General features: G+C 38.9%; 1 protein-coding gene across 3 annotated transcripts in view; it reads right to left on the bottom strand.

Moving 5' to 3' along the window:
- Nucleotides 1–22,246, bottom strand: part of prkcz (protein kinase C, zeta) — a 185,946-nt gene that overhangs the window by 78,318 nt on the left and 85,382 nt on the right. For all 3 annotated transcript variants that reach the window (XM_079826712.1, XM_079826714.1, XM_079826713.1), the window contains one exon: nt 3,760–3,845. In XM_079826712.1, the coding sequence (XP_079682838.1) occupies nt 3,760–3,845 (86 nt within the window). The remainder of the gene's footprint in view (nt 1–3,759; nt 3,846–22,246) is intronic.

The following is a 22,246-nucleotide window of genomic DNA, read 5'->3' as shown; positions in this document are numbered from 1 at the left end:
GGTGAAATATGAGGACGTTCCCCATGTCGTCACTTTTCAAAATGCTTATAAATCATACAGAATGAGTTTTTTTTTCACAGAAAGTTAACTGCACAGTCTCCTGTGAGGGGTAGGTTTAGGGGCAGGGGCAGTGTAAGGGGATAGAAAATACGGTTTGTACGGTATAAAAACCATTACGCCTATGGAATGTCCTCACATTTCACAAAAACAAACATGTGTGTGTGTGTGTGTGTGTGTGTGTGTGTGTGTGTGTGTGTGTGTGTGTGTGTGTGTGTGTGTGTGTGTGTGTGTGTGTGTGTGTGTGTGTGTGTGTGTGTGTGTGTGTGTGTGTGTGTGTGTGTGTGTGTGTGTGTGTGTGTGAGATGCACGGTTCGCGCTTAGTTCCACCGATCGGGCGGGCCAAGTAATACAAAAATAACATTCCAGTCAATAGCGGGTGGATGAGAGATAAATCATTGTGTTTGTTTGATAGAGATATTTTGCGAGCCCTGTGGGACGAATCATTTCGTTTGCTGTTTTTCACAGGCTTTCAAAACAATTCCTTGTGTAGCCTACTCACAGGGGAGCTGAAGCTCATTAAATATGCAAAACTGTTATCCAATCCTAGCCGTGGGCGTTTACTTCCAAGTCTTCAGTGCGGCACGCCCATCAAAACCCAGTGTTTCTTGAGAGAGCCTCAAAACCAGGGTAGAAAATAACCTATTACTTATTCATTATGATGTTTTTGAATGTAAAAACCAAGCAAACATCATAAGTTGACCTCAGACAACAGTATAAAAAAATTTAAAAGCCAGTTCATGACCCCTTTAAGAGTCATGAGCTACAGGCAAAACAAGTTAATTTTGGTTGAATTTGAAGTTTTCACACAAAAAATTTGTTTGTCTAGAGATCCCAATGCTCGAAATAGTAATTAAACATCTGAAATAATCTTTATTTGTATGTTTTCTGAGAGGTATACCTTCCCATCTTTCCTTTGTTTTAATAATCAATCAAAGTTTTTCTCTGCTCGCTTCTCGACAACTGGCGCTTCCCCTCAGCAAAAGTTTGGTATCATTGTAATGCGCAGGATTCCAACTTTGTGAATATTTATAACGAATTCTCGATGGCATGAGTCTGAACCAATGAAATGTGATTTTCAGACTCTTACTGATCCGACGTGTGCGCACAAAGACGCCTCTCAGACAGAGCGCAAGCCCGATATACGCTACTCATACACACAGAATTACAACTTCAAAATATGTCTTGGCGAGTATTCACGCAAACATGATCTGTTTTGTCTTAAGTGAACATTTGGTGACGGGGAAAAACATCTGATGTGTAACATTATATTAGATTTGTGTGGTATGGTCTGTCTCCATAAATGTTAATCAAACAAGTGTGGTATCATGGGGGAAAAAAGTTAATACATATTTTCATTCATCATTTTCCCTATAGATATGGGTTTTGACTTGGTGTGTGCCAAATTTGGTGTTATTACCAGTGATTTAAGGTATGGTTGTTAAGTTGGAACCTTCAGAAAACTTTAACTAGATTTTTCTCAAAATTGACTGCAAACTCTATTGACTTCAAATAGGTGTAGCTTAGTAATGTTTTGTCTCATTCCAACAAATTATACATCATTTTGGAAATTACAATAACTAATTTTTGAACATTTCCCCAGTACGGGTCACATATATTAAATTATTAAAAACACACTACCATACAAAAGTGGTATAATTTCCTCTTTAATATATTTTTTTAAATGTAATTTATTTCTGTGACGACAAAGCTGCATTCAGTGTCACATGATCCTTCAGGATATTCCAATTTGCTGATTTGGTGCTCACATAACATTCCTTATTATTATCAGTGTTGAAAACAGCTGTGCTGCTTAATATTTTTTCTGGATTTTTTGATTAAAAGTTTAAAAGAACAGCATTTATTTGAAATAGAAATCTTTTGTAACATAATGAAGGTCCTTACTGTCATCTATGCTGAATAAAATAATCAATTAACTTTTTATTTTGTATTTATTATAATAAAAAATATCTTCACAGATATAAACTTCACAGTATTTAAAAACTCTACTGCAGTTGTTGCTTAACTTTTTCCCCGCTAGCGTTTAAAAAAAAAAAAGTTGCCAGCCACCGCCAGTGTTTTTGACCATTTTCACCAAAAATTCATAATCAGTTTTATTCTAGCTTCATGCAGTCTTTTTTTTAACAGCACTTGAAAGTGGGTGAGTTTCCTAAAAAAAGCAACATTTTGAGCAAAAAGCTGAGAAAATCATGTTTTTACATCCAGATAGGATTCAGAACGATGATCAAAACATAGATGGAGTTGATTGAGTCCATCAACAGCCCCTAAGGTTGCACAGTCCTATAGCTCGTCCTGGGTCGACATTTCATTCAGTAACATTAGGCAGTTTTGATTTATATGCTGTTTAAAGTTGGTGATCGCGTTATTTTACAGCAAATGATTATGATATCGCTTGTTTCTGCATCTTCTTCGCATGTATTTTGATCAGGAGATTCTGTACTCTTTCAGAAGATGTGTAATAGCCTACCGTATAACAGTGAAAACACAGAAAGCCAGAAAATTCTGTCAATGGCAGGGAAGCGTTCTCACAAATAACAGAATTTTTTGTCAATGGCAGGGAAAGAGTTAATACAGCTACAGATACTTATCGCAACTGTCTACTACTATTTCGCCCATTTTCAAGTGTACGACATCCACAACTTTAGATTTATTTATGCAGCTCAAACAACTCTGCCACTAGTGTTGAAGTCAAGACCACCTAAAACGAGACCAAGTTGAGATTAAGACCAGAGTGTGTTGAGACCAAGACAAGACCAAAACTTTGAGGGGTTGAGACCAAGACAAGACCAAGACCAAGACCAAGGCAGAGCGAGACCGTGTCAAGACCAAGACCAGGCGTGCACTCCTCAAATTCATCTAAAAGATCCATATTTACTGTCTGAGAAATGTCTTATATTTAATCAATAAATACAATTAGAATAATAAGACACTATAGAGCTATTACCAATCAAATCCCTAAAAATTATGTTGAGATTAATGTTTTAAAAATAGAGTTTTGAATGAAATATGCTGGAAAAAATTAAATTATAGGTCTACTTTTAAATATGAAACTAAAATCACAATACTTTTAATTAAAGAGTGAGTCACGGAATCATGTATTCAACCGATGCAACAATATCTTTTTGTGCATTTATGAGCATTTATAATTTTTGGCATTTATATTAATTTTGGCTGTTTGTGTGCATTTTATTGTGCATTTATGATTTTTGGCATTTATATGAATTTCCTGCATTGATTTTGAACCCGGCACCACAGTAACAAAATAAATTCCATTAGAAATAATTAGCATTTTAAGCAGTAAGTTTTACATCAAATCACATTAATGATGTTAACAAATAAATCAGACAATGCACTGGCAATTTAGTGATATCCTCCCAGTTTTGACCGGTCTTGAGATAAAGTCCTGAGTCCTCTTAATCTGAGACCGAGACAAGACCAAGTACAAATGCAGTCGAGATCAAGGCAAGACCTTCAAAAAAATGGTCTTAAGACCGGTCTTGAGACCAAGAACACTATCAGACACCTGAAAAATTAGCTCGCTATTTGCCATAAACAAGATCTATCATAAAATACAATCATCTCACAAACAGACCATACATCTGAACAAAGTGGGTTTAACACATAAAGTATCCAATCAGATGTCATTATTCAAGCTGCGAGGATTAAAGCATTTTAACTCACCCTGTTAAAGCGCTTGGCCTGGAAGAGGTGTCCGTTCACCCGGTACAGCTTCCTCCATCGTCTAGCTCCACGGCGATAGATCGATTCTAGGAGAGAGAGGAAACGGTTGTATAGGAGCAACATGGAGACTCGAGTAAAGAAAAACAAATCAATCCCAACACGGAATGAGGGAAGAGGATTCGAAGACGAGAGACAGAAGAAAGGAGATGGACAGAGGTGTTGCTGGTCTTGACCCTGAGTGAATGTGGATGAATTTCAACTGCGACTAGATGAAAACATGCCCCACTCAAAAGCTACAGGAAAAAAAGCTATCCCTCCCTCTCTCTTGCTCTCTTTTTCGTTGCTTCAGTGTCTCCATCTGACCCACCCTCCTCTTCTCACTCTCTCGTTTCTTCTTTTTTGTCGATCTGTTATTCCCTGCAGCATCACTTTGGTCACGTGTTAACTGTCTGATGTAAAATTGACAAGATTCTTGACCTAAATTGATTCAACAACAATAAGACTTTGATCAACTGCATCTCTGGGGTTTTGTCTTTATGTCTCACCACTTTGAATACCATGAAAGATGACCTTTTTGGGAGGTTTTTTTTTAGCTCACACAGACCAAAATATTGGCTGCATCTGCAATCTGCAACAGTATGCAAACTCATGTGTCCAAAATAGTTGAAATAGTATGCCAAAACACAAAACAAATGTTCTTATCCATACAAATCAATAAAAGTCAATGGGGTCCAAAACAACCCTGAGACATTTTCAATCTTTTTCTGTTCCACAGAAGAAGAAACAAATGACAGAATTGACATTTTTGGGTGAACTATCCCTTTAAGTATCACCTTTAGTAGATCAATTGCTTATTATAAATTAAAACAATGTGGAACCAGATGTGGAGCAAAATTTTGAATGGTATTCACCACTAAAGATACAAATGATATTGCTTAAATTGTGGTGCTTGTCTTTCAAAGAGTTTAAATACCATTTTGTCTCTCTCTCTCTCTCTCTCTCTGTCAATACAATGAAAATCAATGAGGTCCAAATCAACACTGGACACTATTGACTTTCACTGTATGGATCATAAACAAACAAAGACATTTTCAATCTTTTACTGTCCCACAGAAGAAAGAAAGTCATACAGGTTTAGAACGACATGAGGGTGAGCAGCTGTTATTGTCTGTAAACTATCCTTTTAAGTATCACCTTTAATGGCTGAATTGCTTATAATAATAATGATGTGGACAGAACTAAACTATCAAAGGAATTCATCACTGAGGATACAATGATATTGCATAAATAAGGGTATTTAAACTCACCATATTGTCCTCGCTAGTGACCCACAGGTCAGATACCCCAATCTCTCTATGGCATTATGCTCTTATCTAAAGTTCCAGTTAAGTTGGCGGACCTTGACAATTTTCCAGCATAAGTGAGAGGCTGAGAATTGTGCTCGAGCCCTGGAGATTTTCTCTGTCTGCTGCCTTTTCATGTTTCTGCCCTCAACTGCAGCTCAGTTACGTAAAAGCGATAAATATTGAAATATTGTCGAAACTTTCAAGTGTCAGCCACTAATGAGCACCGGAGGAGATTCAAAGGCCTGGGACGCTTGTGTGTATGAGAGAGAGATCTAAGCAAAATGAGAAAATGAAAGCCTGTGTTAAGCCTTCAGAAACTAATGTGTAGCATAAAGCAGTGCTCGAATATTAAAACATAACACCAAAAGCAACTTTTATTCAGCTTCGGAGTGTACTAAACCTAAAATGTCCATGTAAAATGAACACTCATCACATATAAACACACCACACGCATTCAGACATTCAAAGTGTCGCTTGCATCAAAACTACACAACATGAATCATTTATTAATAGAACATGATAAAGCTGAAACTCACACAGTCTTCCAGAGGAATAACTGATGCCCCAACAGAGCAGTTAGACATGAGGAGAGGAGCAAATTCTTAAACTTTAACATTAATCCCCATGAGGCCAAGCACAAAGCTGTATCTTTTTCTTGTGTGGATTACATAAAGAAAATCTTGTAAAATTATATGACTAATTGAAATATAATTCATAATTAACTATTTCTTACTGAATATATCATGGAACACATTAAAACGATGTTGAAAAATTTAAATCTTGCCTCTAAAGAACCATGTTCTTATCATTGGTCAGAAATGCACGATGGCCCGCCCCAAACTCACACCATTTGTTAAGCCAAAGTTGCTGTCGTCAGGCTAGTCAAACAAACAGAGCAATATTTAGATGGTGCCACAGAGCCACAGTGTTTACACTTGTTTGGGGAATTCAACCTATAATTAATGGCTTAATTATAATTTTGTCTGCATATTAAGCTGAGACAGGACAAAAAAAAGATACATTTTACCATTTTGAAGTGGCAAGCCTGTTTAAAAATACTCAATTTAGCACTGATATTTAAATGTCAATTAATATTCAGCATCTGATGAAAGTTTTCACATGCCAAAAGTTGAATTAATCATTCATTGTTCAAATGTTTGGGATCGGTAAGACTTTTTGAAAGAAGTCTCTTATGCTCACCAAGAATGCATTTACATAACAGTAATATTGTGAAATATTATTACAATTTTAAAAAACTGTTCTCTTTTTTAGTATATTTTAAAGTAAATTATTCATGCAATGGCAAAGCTGATTTTTTTTGTACTATTATCAATGGTGAAAACAGTTTTGCTGCTTTAAATTCTTGTGGAAATCCATGATACGTGTCAGGATATTGTAATGAATAGAAAGTTCAAAAGAACAGCATTTATTCGAAATGGAAATCTTTTGTGACATTATAAATGACTTATTTAAATGTGACATTTAAATAAAAATGATTTTTCTTACCCCAAACCTTTGAACGATAGTATATCTTAAAGGTATAGACTCTGTCAACCCTGTTAACTATGGCTGTGTCCATCAGAGCATTATTTGAGGGGACAGCCATTTGTAGTGGTGTCCGAAACCATAGTGGACATTATTAAGTGCACTCATTCAATCCCACAATGCACCTGTCACGGTGTATTTTGGTTTTGATTCATGTTCTCTTTTTGTTATGTTCAATGTCTGGTTATTCGTGTGATTCCATTGTGCCCTCGTGTGATCATGTAATGTGCTTCCCTAGTCTCTTGTGTCTTGTTGTGATTGGTTATTTTAGTCATGTGGGTTCTTAGTTCAGTTCTGTCATTGGTTCATTGTCTTGATTGTTCACAGGTGTGTCTTGTTTAGTCATTTGTCCTTGTGTGTATTTAGCAAGCGGCAAACTTCCGCAGTTTCTCTTGAAGCCAATACGGAAGTGACTTAAACTGCAATTCATTGACTGGCCACTAGGGTTCAGAAGGGAGCAGAATCTCATTGAGCCCCATGTTAAAATGCCCAACTTTACAGCAGAAAAAAACTTGTTTACAGTCTGGTACAAATTGTGGTTTTGGTCTATATAGCTAATTTTGCCCTTCATGACAACTGTGAGGGGGGTGAATTTTTTTATAACTCATTCGTTTACATTAGTTAAAGCCTTAAAGTTCTGCATAATTAAGGGCGTGGCCACTTTGAGTGACAGGTGGATTGCCATTTGTCTGCTGTCTGCTAGTCATCGCATCACCTCAGCTCTGCCCACGTCCCGCCTCTTTGCCCATTTTCTGTTATCCGGGAGTGACGCGCGATGACGCGCTGGCAAGATGGCAACAGCCAGCTCGACCCTACTTTATGCTTCAAAACTGCTCTTCAGAATCCTATGGGTGACGTCACAAAAAGTCACGGCCCTCATGTTTCATTGTTCCCTTGTCTAGCATTGTTCCCTGTACCACTGTTGGCAAGTCTGTTCAAATCAAGTCTGTTCAAGTCAAGTCAGTTCAAGTCAAGTCTGTTCTAGTCAAGTCTGTTCTAGTTAAGTCTGTTCTAGTCCTATGGGTGACTACCCACTTTAAACGCATCACTCATAGATAACTACAGACCTGTCTCTCTCCTGCCATTCATAGCAAAAACTCTTGAACGAGTTGTTTTCAACCAGGTTTCATCCTTCCTCTCACAGAATAATCAGCTGGACACTAACCAATCCGGTTTCAAAAGGGGCCACTCCACAGAGACTGCATTACTGTCGGTCACCGAAGCCCTGCGGATAGCTAAAGCTGAGTCCAAATCATCAGTCCTCGTCCTCCTTGATCTATCTGCTGCCTTTGACACGGTAAATCATCAAATTCTTCTGTCCACCCTCTCATCACTGGGCATCACAGGGACTCCGCTCCTTTGGTTTGAATCTTATCTCACAGGTAGGTCCTTCAAGGTTGCCTGGAGAGGAGAGGAATCCCAAGCCCATCAACTGACCACGGGGGTTCCTCAGGGCTCAGTGCTTGGACCTCTCCTTTTCTCCATTTACACTACTTCATTAGGTCCCATCATACAGGCACATGGCTTCTCATATCACTGCTATGCTGATGACACTCAGCTCTACCTTTCATTCCAACCAGACTACCCCACAGTAGCTGCACGAATCTCCAGCTGTCTGGCTGACATCTCGGCATGCATGAGTAAAAATCACCTACAGCTCAACCTGGCAAAGACTGAGTTCCTCATCTGTCCCGCCAGTCCCACTATGCAACATGACTTCACCATCCAGCTAGGTACATCCCTGATCTCCCCTTCAAAATCACTCAGAAATCTTGGAGTTACATTTGATGACCAGTTGTCCTTCAGAGAACACATTGCTAAGACAGCTCGCTCGTGCAGGTTTGTGCTCTACAACATCAGGAAGATCAGACCGCTCCTAACAGAACACGCAACACAGCTTCTTGTCCAGGCCCTGGTTATTTCTAGACTTGACTACTGCAATGCGCTTCTGGCTGGACTCCCCTCTTGTGCGATCCAAACACTTCGAATGATCCAGAATGCAGCGGCACGTCTGGTCTTCAACGAGCCCAAAAGGACCCACGTCACTCCACTCTTCATCTCACTGCACTGGCTACCACTCGCTGCTCGCATCAAGTTTAAGGCGCTGACGCTCGCCTACAGAGCCACCACGCACTCAGCTCCTGCATACTTTGACTCGATTCTACGACTCCACACCCCCACCAGAAGCCTTCGTTCAGCTAAGGAGCGAAGGCTTGTGGTACCTTCACAGAGAGGCATAAAATCCCTTTCCAGAACATTTTCATTCAACGTTCCCAGCTGGTGGAACGATCTGCCCACCGCCATCCGAAATGCTGATTCATTGACAACATTCAAAAGTCAACTAAAAACTCATCTCTTCCGTGAGCACTTAACCTCATAAAATTTAAAAAAAAAAAACACCTTTCCTTTCCTCTTTTCCTCCTCTTTCCCTCCCTACTCTAGCCTGTAATACACTGAGAAATGTACACGGACTAAGTATTTCAGGCACTTGTTGCGCTCACTCGACTCTTCACGACCAATGGCTTATTGTACCCCCAAGTTGTAAGTCGCTTTGGATAAAAGCGTCTGCTAAATGCATAAATGTAAATGTAATGTAAATGTAGTCAAGTTCTTGTTTGTTTTGTACACTTCTAATAAACTGCACATGGGTTCAACTGCAACTTGCCTCCAGTGGAACGTTATAGCACCACAATAGCAAGTGTACAACCGATGTATGCTCAACGGCTAGTGAACACCCATTATGCACCATAATGCTGCGTTCACACCAAACGCGTTGACGAGGGTCTGGAGGTCCTGTGGCGCGATGGACACAATTCCACCTCATTCGCGCGACCAGTTTGCGCGAAAGATGTGAATTTGACGCGAATTTGGCGCAAATTGAGCGCCTTACGCGAATGGTGCTTTTTGTGCATTCACGCATTTGAAGCGAATTCGTGTCTGACGCCCGAGTTGAAAAATTTGAACTTTGGCGTCATTTCAACACGCATTAACCAATCAGGAGCCTGCTTGCTGCGGTCACGTGGTAAAGTGACGTGATGAGAAACCCTGCATAATTTTTAAATACTACTATTGTGTCACAAAAGGTAGTTTTAAGACTTTTTTAGGTGAGAATGTAGTTGTTTAAAGCTCAAATCTGTGGTTTATTTATAAAGAGAGCGCCTATTTAAAAAAAATTATCTTGCGTTTTTGGAGTTGTGAGATCCAGGCGATCACCGGGCACTCACCGTTCACAACACCGGCGAGAGCAGCCTTTCCTCGGCTAGTCCTTCTGACGTTTGCCGCTGGCTCTGATGTCCTGTAGTGGTTTGTCTTGTGTGGATCTAACGGCGATCTTTGGTGTCGTGAATCTATAATTTGTTGTCGGCCAAATCGTTTTGACTGAGGGCAAAGAGAAGTTTCATAACTTTATTTTTTTAAGGATATTTAAATATACGTGCAGTGAAGATAATGCAGGAGTTGCCAGGATCACATTTGTGTGGCTATTAATGCTTAATATATCTTTTTAATGAAAATGAAAAGAGGCAGAGTGGTGCTTTATGACATATTTCTCCTGGAGCGCCTTGTCCAATTTGCTGTGGACTTGCGAATTGATTCAAAATGTTCAAGCGTCCAACTAGACACGGTAGACACGATTTTGACGCTCTATTCGCGTTTGGTGTGAACGCAGCATGAGAGTCGCACGATGAATAAATTCCTGCGTCTGATCAGAAGATGGCGCACACAGCTGAATCATCCATTTTCTAAAAATCTGGTGCAATGTGGCTACAGCGTAGTATCATACAGGTATACATTGCTTTTTAATTGATTATTACATTGTTTAATAGTTTCCATGACAGAGTTCAAGATAAATCTTTTAACATTAAACCCCTCAGTTTGCTAAGTTTCAAAAATTATTATACATCAAGCACAAACTATGCAGAAGTGGCAGTCCTTCTGGCACACTCAGTGTCCAAACTAGTTTTCATTCACTTCTTCGAGTGGGAATGAGGTGGGAATCTTCGAGGATATATGGGATTTCAGACACAGCACATGACAATGGACTTTCTGGTGAAAAACAAACTGCTACAGAAGTATAAAACATGGCACCCTTAAATTAATACATTTCTTAGCTAAAGACAGGTGCAAGTTATTATACTCTACCTTCTTCCAGCAAACAAAACAATTCACAATGTTCCTCTCCTTCAACAAACCAGTGACAGCCTTCAACAGAACTACAAACGATCATCCCCCTCACAGAGCACAATAACAGCTGCTCAGGAAACAGCGACGTGTTTGCTATCATAATCATCCAGATGGGCACCAAAACACCTGTTCTTCGACCTGTTAGGCAGCGTGTAGGTCTGAAGTCCTGCCTGACATCTTGGCTCAGGAATTGACCACATATCAGTACTTAATTTCTCAATGTTGAAGATAAAATCATGTGTTTTATTATGAACTACCTCAGTGAAGTCTCCCTTCTCAACCCCACGATCCTGTTGCAGTCATAAATGGTCTTATAAGGTCCCATAAACCAAAGCAACTGTAAATGTAAACATGACTGACTCGCACTGGAAAAATTGGCAGGGTGGTTGGGCTGCCACTTCTTCCATGACATGTAAGTGATTTTGAGTCACAATGATGCATTCATGTGATTCACTCATGAAGGAGCTGCTTTTAAACGCTCTTTCCTGCTTGACAGAGCTCTTTTAGTGGAGCTGATACCAATCGCCTGGAAATGGCCTGGTTGAGGGTGCGGCAGGCACAAATTCAATTTTTCCATCATCGCCATGGCAACACACACTCTCTCCTGTGCCATACGTGCCAGATGCCAGCAGCTCTGTGGACGAGAGATCCGGGCGTGAGAGCCGACGCACACTCAAGCAAACACACCACATGCGATCTTACACTGAACATCCAGCATCGGCTACAACAAAAACACCAAACACAAAATGCATCACTGACAACACTGTAAAGTGCAAAAGCGGGCATCAAAGGAGGAACATCAAAAATAAGAACTAGAAGCTCTACTTTTAAAACTAGAAGCTCCTCTGAGCTCCATTAAATCAGAGCAGTCGCTCTCTCTGTTATATAATCGGGTTGGTTTGTAGATATTTGCATCATAAGCACACATTTTTTCATTTTGAGGGGCTAATTAAAACGACAGAGCTCGGTCTTTAGCGCTGTCATCGCTGAGATCTATCTCTAATCTTATTAACTTCGCCCCTACAGGGAGAGACCTAGAGAAACTGTGCTGTTGCCATAGTTACCCAGCACTATTTTTTGTCATTATTTCTAACATTTGACCACAGAAAGAAAGAGAAAGAGTACTCCATGTCCTCAGCCAACATCTCTCAAGCTGGATGTCATGTGACCCAAGCATCTGCGTATTTACCGGTTCTTCCTGGGTTAAAAAGAACACTAACATGTTTCAACTAAATGTTTCAGTTTCACAAGCTATTGTATGGCTTCTGACAACTTAAATATAGAGCGCTAGTTATATGGACATGTTTATGTATGTGGGAAAACTTTTTTTGTGAAAAAAATGTGTGTGTACTACACTCTTAAAGGGGTCATGAACTGAGAAATCAGATTTTCCTTGAGCTTTTGACATACAAGAGGTCATCATACTATAAGAATATCCTGTAAGTTTGTGACGTAGATAGGTGAAAGACCGCATCTGCAGAAGATCATCAACGCCTACTTTGTCATTGCACCTTTGGCCCGGCCCACTGGTGTGTTAGTGAGATGATGAGGAGGGGAGAGCAAAACAGGATCACTGCACCAAATATAACATTACCTTCCAAAGGATCCTAAAGCTAGGAATGTGGTTATTTATATTCAGCAATGTTAATGTCTCAGTTGAGCATTATTTACGTATTTGTATTCTGTACATTTCCCTGTGGATTCTTTTGTAAATCAGTCGCAATTTCGGGCGCAGACTTTGCAATTAGGCTTTTACGATATGGACTCAACAGTAATGCAACAACATGTAAGTAACTGTGTTAATTCTAATGCCTGATCTTTGACCAGGGATTTCTGATATGTAATGATTCATGTTCAGTCAGATGTTCTTTGTCTATGTGCCAGTAAATCAAACCACTTCACATTGTTTCTCTTAGTAGGATGAAAATAATCTGTTATTTAAACTGTGATTAAATTACATAAAGCGATCAAAGAATGCTCACTTTGCAATCGCTGGAGCTGTCAATCAAACAGCACAAGTTTATCAGTGACTGAGTTCTGGACTCAAAATCTTGTCTCGTCTCATTCTTGTGAACCCAGTCTCGTGTCTTGTCTTGTCTCGTGACTAAGCTAAGTATCTCGTCACACCCCTATAATCAATGAATCTCTTATATGTACATTGTGTTTGCACTGTTATGATGAAAGCATAGTGTGCAGAAATCAAGTTGCAATGATGAAATCACTACGTTCATGCGCTCAACATGTCTGTGACCGGCTACAATGCTCATGAGTGCAACTTTTCATGCCACAAACTAAATATAATTCTATAGATCTAAATGTAATGCTACAATCAACACTTTTCCCGATTGCCCATGTCTTTCTTTCTGCAGTCAAAAAGAAATGAAGGTTTTTGATGAAAACATTCCAGGATTTTTCTCCATATAATGGACTTCAATGGGCTCCAAACAGTTCAAGGTCCAAATGACAGTTTCAGTGCAGCTTCAAAGGGCTTTACACGATACCAGACGATAAATAATGGTCTTATCTAGCGAAACGATCAGTTTCTGCGAGAAACTGAGCAGTATTTATGCTATTATTTTACCTCTTATCAGACGAACATGATCATCTCTGAGCTCCGCCATAACTTCCGCTAAGTGAGGTCAAAATACGACCGTGGTCATAGATGTATACGTAGATGCCTCATTAGCGCCTGCACAGATCAGTAGAATGAGGAATCTACGATCGATATATCTATGACCAGGCTCATATTTTGACCTTACTTAGTGGAAGTTATGGCGGAGCTCAGAGATGATCACGTTCGTCTGATCAGAGGCAAAATAATAACATAAATACTGATCGTTTCGCTAGATAAGACCCTTATTCGTTGTCTGGTATTGTTTAAAGCCCTTTGAAGCTGTAATGAAACTGTCATTTGGACCTTGAACCATTTGGGGCCCATTGAAGTCCATTATATGGAGAAAAATCCTGGAATGTTTTCATCAAAAAACTTAATTTCTTTTCAACTTTAGAAAGAAAGACATGGACATCTTGGATGACATGGGGGTGAGTAAATTATCAGCAAAAGTTTATTTAAAAGGGAACTAATCCTTTAACCTTGAGAGCTGTAATAGTAAAAATGTGCTAAAAGTGAGAGTTTCTTGTGCAATACTTAGCTATTTCATATTCAAAGATGTTAGCCGATCACAACAGTGGGTGTTTACACAGAAAGTCTCACAGCAGAGAAAAATGCCTTTTCTTTCTAAATTATGACCATTTTTGATGTAAAAAATAAATAAAAATCATACTAACATTATAAGTGCACCCCAGGAAACATTATAAAACAATGCAGTTCATGACCCCTTTAAAAACAATGGTTCCAAAACAAGGTTTTCACAGCAATGCCATAGATGAACCACTTTTGGTTCCCTAAAGAATTTAAATTTTAATTCTTGGAAAGAAAAAAAAAACCCTAAAGAACCTTTTTTAACACTATAAAGAACCTTTTGTGCAATGGAAAGTTTCCATTGATGCCAATAAAGAACCTTTGTTTTAAAGAGTGTCCAGAAAAAAATAACAGCATAGTTTTGAAACGATATGACTGAAGAATTATCTATTCTCTTAGCAGTCCAAATGTGCAAAACGGTGTCCAACAACAATAGTGAACATGTTCCTGAGATGTTACAATGAAACATTACGAGAATACTAACCATGTATCAGAAAATTCCTTTGAAATGTAATGACTTTCTCCACCTCTGAAATTACTTTCCTTGAGACAAATTCTAGGTCACATTGGCATGGACATTAACAACCAATTAACCAATAACATCATAACCTACTTTTTTATGATCCAATCAAGCCCTGATGGATAAAACTAAGAAAATCTTATTTCCCACTCATTTTCTGTTTCACCTGGAAATTCATCACACTACGGAAGTTAATGCTGTATCATGTATTTATCCAGGAAAAATCATCACAGTGGACACGTAGATCAAAGACATTAGCACTATACATAAATATGACGGTTAAATAAGTCAAATAACGGTGAGCTTTCGCGCTTCTGATTGACTCTAATCATAACTGTGCTCTCATTCTCCATCCCTGCTGTCCTTAATTGCCCTGTCCTCTTTAACGGCTGCACTTAACCGGTGACACAACTGCTCAGTCAGAGCACGCTCATGAACTTACACCCGTCATTATAAATCTGCCCTTGCTCCAGTGGATGGAGGGCGACGCCGCACCCGAGGGTATGAGCAAGACTGGAATAGAGTCGATGCTGTCATTCTCCACACCAAACTGAATTAGCACAGCAGAGATGTGACCACAAAACGCTACTTAGTCAAGTCAGAAGTTATCAGTCACCGTCGTGACCGCACACACACGCGGTGCACTTAACATATTCATTTGACCTTGTTAATTAGATCTGGAATCATGCCAGATCGTCCTTCATACAATCACACACGGTCATCTGTTATCTATGATGTCAGAAGACAGATTACAGGCGTCATGTGACTGCTGTTTATGATGATTATGACAGGTGTTACCAGCAACATGGTCATTTGTGTGTGTGTGTGTGTGACCTGGGGCCTATACCATGAAGCCGGTTTAGCTGGCTAGCCAGATATGTTTAAGCTTAGTTTGTGCTAATCCTGGGATTTAGGTATCATTAAAGTGGTTTGGCTTTTAGCAGTGTTCATCTCCATAGTAACTTACGCTCCACGGCTAACCTGCTCCAGGGCAGGTTATGTTCTGGATAAGAGATCAAACTGAAATTGGACCAATAAGCTGTGAGCAAAGTGACACACATCTGATGCAATAAAGTCACTCCCCCTGTTTCTACTCCAAATTAAAGGTCACTACATAGCAAATGGCTATTAAAGACTAAAGTGTCTGGCTTTTAACAATGCTTATTTATAATAATAATAATTTTGAATGATTTAGATATCATTTATGTAATTATTATACCCCAAATCAATTACACATGTATCATTTTAGTTAATCAATCATTAAAAGGTACTTAGTTGAAATTAGTATAAATAGCCTATACAAAGGTCATACAAATAAGCTTTAAAATCAATAAATAAAGCTATAAAAATTACTACATTACTCAATTCTCTATATATATACTAAACTAACTTCATAACTTTTACTTGATTGACGTAGTGAATATTTTCTTTAAGTTGTACTCTTTTATAGACGGCTCTTTTCTTCTTGCTGTGTAAATTTGTTTAAATTCTTAATATTTTTCAATCATGTAATATTCTGCAGAAGAGAGAAATTAATCTTGCTGCTTCTCTTCTCTTTTACTGATCCACAGCGTGTGATTGGCTGTTCACTACTGATGTCACAGCTAAACTCCTAAACTCAGGATCAAAGCCTGAGTTGACAGAGAAAGCTGATGATCAGCATCATGGGACCAACAAAGCCTGAATAGATTGGTTTGGTTTTGTCAACTCTAAACTAGTCCTGTAACCCTGAGTTTGTTAAACTACCATCATGGTACAGGCCCCAGGTCCTATGTTATGAGGACAAAATGACCCCACAAACATGGTAATATCCAAACTCCTTGTCCGTGTGGGGACATTTTCCATGAGGAAAATAGCTTATAAATCAGACTAAATAATGTTTTTTTGAACATGTAAAAAAAACTATGCAGAAGGTTTTTTGTGATGGGTCAGTTTAGGGAAAGAATATACAGTTTGTACAGTATAAAAATCATTATGTCTATGGAAAGTCCCCATAAAACATGAAAACACAATGTGTGTGTGTAAAAATGTATGTATATAAACTCTTTAAAGGTGCACTGTGTAAATTTTATCTAGCGGCGAATTTGCGAATTGCAACCACCCACCGCTCACCCCTCCCTTTCGAAGCACATAGAGAATCTACGGCGGCCGACACGGGACAAAGATGTCGTTGTACTGTACAACCCCAAATCAGAAAAAGTTGGGACAGTATGGAAAACGCAAATAAAAAAAAGTGATTTCTAAATTTACTTTGACTTGTATTTCATTGCAGACAATATGAAGACAAAAAATTTCATGTTTTGTCTGGTCAACTTCATGTCATTTGTAAATATGCATCCTTTCCTGTCATTCAGACCTGCAACACATTTCAAAAAAAGTTGGGACAGTAAAGCATTTACCACTTTGTAATGTTGCCATTCCTTTTCACAACACTTAAAAGACGTTTAGGGACTGAAGACACCAAGTGATGAAGTGTTTCAGGTGTAATTTTGTCCCATTCTTCCTGCAAACAAGTCTTAAGGTGGGCAACAGTACGGGGTCTTCGTTGTCGCATTTTGCGCTTCAAAATGCGCCACACATTCTCTATTGGAGACCGGTCGGGACTGCAGGCAGGACAGTCAAGTACCCGTACCCTCTTCCTCTGCAGCCATGACTTTGTAATGTGTGCAGAATGTGGTTTTGCATTGTCTTGTTGAAATATGCATGGACGTCCCTGGAAAAGACGTCTTCTTGAAGGCAGCATATTATGCTCCAAAATCTCTATGTACTTTTCAGCATTAATGGTGCCTTCACAGAAGTGCAAGTTACCTTTGCCAAGGGCACTGACACAACCCCATACCATGACAGACCCTGGCTTTTGGACTTGTTGCTGGTAACAGTCTGGATGATCCTTTTCTTCTTTGGTCGGGAGCACACGGCGTCCATTCCTCCCAAAAAATACCTCAAATACTGATTCATCTGACCACAGTACACGTTTCCACTGTGTGATGGTCCATCCCAGATGCCTCCGAGCCCAGAGAAGTTGACGGCGCTTCTGGACACTGTTAACATAGGGCTTCCTTTTGGCACAGTACAGTTTTAACTGGCATTTGTGGATGTAACTACGTATTGTGGTACTTGACAAAGGTTTGCCAAAGTAGTCCTGAGCCCATGTGGTGATATCACTTATAGATGAATGACGATTCTTGATGCAGTGCCGCCTGAGGGATCGGAGATCACGGTTGTTCAGCTTAGGCTTGCGCCCTTGTCCTTTACGCACTGAAATTCCTCCAGATTCCTTGAATCTTTTAATTATATTATGCACTGTTGAATGTGAAATATCCAAATCTCTTCCTATCTTTCTTTGAGGAACATTGTTTTTAAACATTTCAATAATTTTCTCACGTATTTGTTGGCAAACTGGCGATCCTCTGCCCATCTTTGCTCCTAAAGGATTAGACCTTTCTTGGATGCTGCTTTTGTACCAAATCATAATTACAATCACCTGTTGACATCACCTGTTTCAAATCACATCATTATTTAACCATTTTACCTCATTACTAGCCCTAAATTGCTACTGTCCCAACTTTTGAAATGTGTTGTAGGTCTAAATGACAGGAAAGGATGCATATTTACAAATGACATGAAGTTGACCAGACAAAACATGAAATATTTTGTGTTCATATTGTCTGCAATGAAATACAAGTCAAAGTAAATTTAGAAATCACTTCTTTTTTTCTTTTTTGCGTTTTCCATACTGTCCCAACTTTTTCTGATTTGGGGTTGTAGAAACATGGTGGTGCAAAATGGTGACTTCACTGTAAGGGGACCCACGGCGTATGTAGATAGAAATGACTCATTCTAAGGTAATAAAAACATAACGGTACATTATGTAAGGTCTTTATACACCACTGAAAACATAGTTATGTATATTATATTGCATTTCTGTCAATTGATCCTCATAAATATTACACACTATATCTTTAAGAAGTCTTTTTAGTGTATACATAGTGCAAACATATTACATAATTTGCATTATAACTGACAACATACATCTATGCTTAGAAGCATCAGAAATCTCAGAATAAATCTAAGACCACTGTTGTATTGGCCAATTAAACAAACTAAACCAAGCATTTGCCAATAGTGCATTAGAGAACATTCAAGCACACTTGTGAAGATTTCACTTGATGAAATACGAGACAAATGCACCATTAATGGTAGGCTAAGTTAAAAAGAATGGATGCAGCTCCAGCAAGACTGCAGGTATCATGGCAGTGATCCAAATCTCTGACCTTAAATTGAACAATGGCTTCGGAGCCGGAAAGTCTACACTGAATTGCATTGAACATCTGCTACTGGCTATGAAAAGAGAGTAAGAACTGGAGTAATGGAATAATCAAACTTCATCTACACATCTCACATCCATATACTGTAAATACATGAATGCATGAAAAGAAGATTAAATTGCATTTGTAGCTAAATATATTAGCTAAATCTAGTAGATTATTTTATCTACTTTACCTGATCTTTGCTGAATCCATAATAAAGATACTGACACAAAGAAACCCAATCAATATCACAGGCTCCGTTGCAAAGGCTGTTCCTAATACAAGCAATTTATGTCATGCATTGCTAAAATTAATAGATAAACTCACTGTTTTATCATAAAATTGGGTGTGCTATGCATAGACTAAAACGCCCTTAAAACTAGAAATAAGTTGAAAACAAGTGGAAAGAAAACTGCTAGTGCATCATGGCAAAATACACATATTAAAGGCACATTATCTACAAACAAATCTTAACTTATGCAGCACTGCTTCTCAAGTAAATGTATCTAGTTTCAAGAATTTTAGGATATTTTAACTGGAAATAAGACAAAGAAAAGTTTTGCAGTGTTGTTCAGCTTATTAGAGTATCGCATTATCTCCCATGCGGTTTGCTGTCTATGTAGAGTATCAAATCATTTCAAATAAATCTCTTTAGAGGTTTCATTTCAGTTAGGCAGTGAAGCAGTTCACTGAGTTTACAAAATTTCCAAAAACAGTAATTTCAATTCATTTCCATTTCGTGTCCCTCTCCCCACCGCTAAGATAAAGGCTGTGGATACCTCCTGCGACAGTCGGAGAGCAGACCAGTATTTCGTCACCCCACATTCTTCCTCCACCTCCTCCTCCGGTCAGAGGAACTACGACGAGGGAACACAGCGGCACGAGAGTTAGAGTTGCACCTTGCAAGTTCTGGATCGACAAGGAGAAGCCCGCCATGGCGTGCCACGCTGACCCCAGAAAGCTTCAGCCAGGGCTGAACGTCCTCTGTGAGGGTCTTTGTCTGGTGAGCGTGTAAAGGCCGGGGGCTCAGAGAGCAGGACCAGTTAAAATGGGTTTGACTCACTTCCATGCATTGTTGGTTGGGCTGGCAGGAAGATGATAAAGGGGGCTTTCCTTTGCTGTGCTGAGGGTGTGTAGGATCAAAGCAGGCAGTGGGATTTGAGCAGAATGAACAGCCGGGACTGAAGCGCACAGCTGGAGTCCAGCAGGAGCAGAACATTTTAGCTCTCTCTGTATAAGAGCCCTTATATTCGGCCACTGAGACCTGAACCTGAACACTGAAACACTAACTTCTCTGTTCTTGGTCACTTCAGACTCACTCTTCTCAGAGAGGCGTTACTGCAAAAGTCATTTTATTAACCAGTATTTCGACTAGTTTTCACTCAAATAAATGTATTCTAAATATACATAATAATTATAAAATTAATTGCAACTTAATTATAGTAATTTATTTTCATATAGAATATATGTTTTATTTTAATTTAGTTTATTTTTCCTACCCCTTTGGCCAATGGTTTCTTGTTTATATATCTACACAACACAGTATATAGCTTTAGCTTTAGCTTTAGTAATTTATCATTATACTGATTTACCATGATTTTAGGAAGTTTGTATTAAAAAAAATATATATAGTGAAATACTTTTTTTTTGCAGTGATAAGAACATTAACAAACAGCAACTAAAAGTAATTGTACTTATTTTACCGAAAACTAATTGTTATCAACTCTTGAAGTCTCTGCATAAACATTTCACTGTCAAATAAATCCGGAAGCAAACTTTAAATCGCTAACAATGATGTAAAGTCAGTTATTAACACACTCTGGCAACGGTTACACCCACCACTTAGAACTTCCTGAAGAAGATCAGGACCTAAGATGACCTTTACTTGACTTTTTGAGTAAATTTAGAAACAATCTAAATGGGTCATATCATGGAAAACAGGATTTTCCTTGACCTTTAGAAGACAAACACAGTTGCAGGGCATATTTCTGGCCAAATTGGCTGTTATCGGGGAGGACGAGATAACTGCAAATAAGAGTTGTTAGAATTTTTTTTTGCAAAAACTGTACCTTTAGGGGTACAACAGCTTGTCAGAGTGGCAGTACAACTTTGTATCTATCAACCCTTAAAAGTTGCATTTTAGTACCTTAGAACTGAACTTGTACTATGAACTTTGATGTGTGAATAAGGTACAAAGACGTCCCTTTAAGGGTCTGCTCCAGCAACAAGCTGTAATACACATTTTTTCTGAGAGTGTACTCATTGCACAGGCAAATGTTCGGCCAATCATGCATAGCATTTCTGCTACTGTATCTTTAAAATTCATCAGAAAGATTGGGAAAAGAAGACGTAAAACTGCCATATACCTCGACTAAACATTGTAGGACAAAAACAATGCTATAAAAGTGTAGGATAGCCCTGAAAAATAATGGGACAATAGCAGCTGAGAAAATGACAATGAGCGTGTTAGCGGCAGCCCACTGAGAGGAGATGCTAATTTCAGCAGCAGACATTAACGTAATGTGTTAATTGACAGGGAGGAGCTTCATAAACCACTGCGAGGCAAATAACATTACTGTGAATAGGCTGCTTTGAAGTTTGTACTTAATTTAAAAGGAAGTTAATTTATCAGCCGTGTCCTAATCCAAAAGATTAGACAAAATGTTATTACTTTGAGAGTTAGTGTGCGGCACAAGACGACCCATTCACACACACAGACGCCTCTGATTCCTGTCCAGTGCTCTATGTATGCAATCGTATTGTTTTAACGTCGTTTTGAAGTCTCCCACAATGTCAGAGCAATCAGATCACAACACATTTTCACTCATGCTCTCCTTGACTGCAGACACATTTCACTGTGATGTAACCCCTCTGATCTGCTTTTGCGTGGGATTGGAGTGTATCTGTACATTTCACACAGGGTGTGTGGGATTCTCTGGACCAAGGCCAACACACACACAAACACACAAACACACCACTGCTTCACTGTATACAATCAGTGAGTCAAGCCTTAAAATACATTGTGACAACTGGCACCTACACAATATATTTGCATAAACATAATACAGCATTTTTGACTGTGAGCAACCAGCACATTATACATACAGATATTTTTTTTAAATAATGACATGACCTTAACAAACTCAGCAAAGAGGTCCATCAAACACTTAAAACACTTCAGAACGCAGACTAGTTAAATCCTACTTCCTACAATCGATTTCAAAACGCCCCTTATTCGTTTTTAAACGTATGTGGGTCCACCATACCGTAGCAATATGACTGAGATATACTCCAGCTACATCTCAAGGTGATGATACACAAGACAACTTTTTGAGAAATGTTGCTGGGCAATGTTGCCGTCAACAGGCAACCAGGTGAGACA

Source organism: Gobio gobio, assembly GCF_949357685.1.
Source record: "Gobio gobio genome assembly, chromosome: 10".
Classification (NCBI taxonomy): Eukaryota; Metazoa; Chordata; class Actinopteri; order Cypriniformes; family Gobionidae; genus Gobio; species Gobio gobio.
Note: the sequence above shows the minus strand (reverse complement) of the source record. Positions and strands in the feature narration are given on the sequence as shown.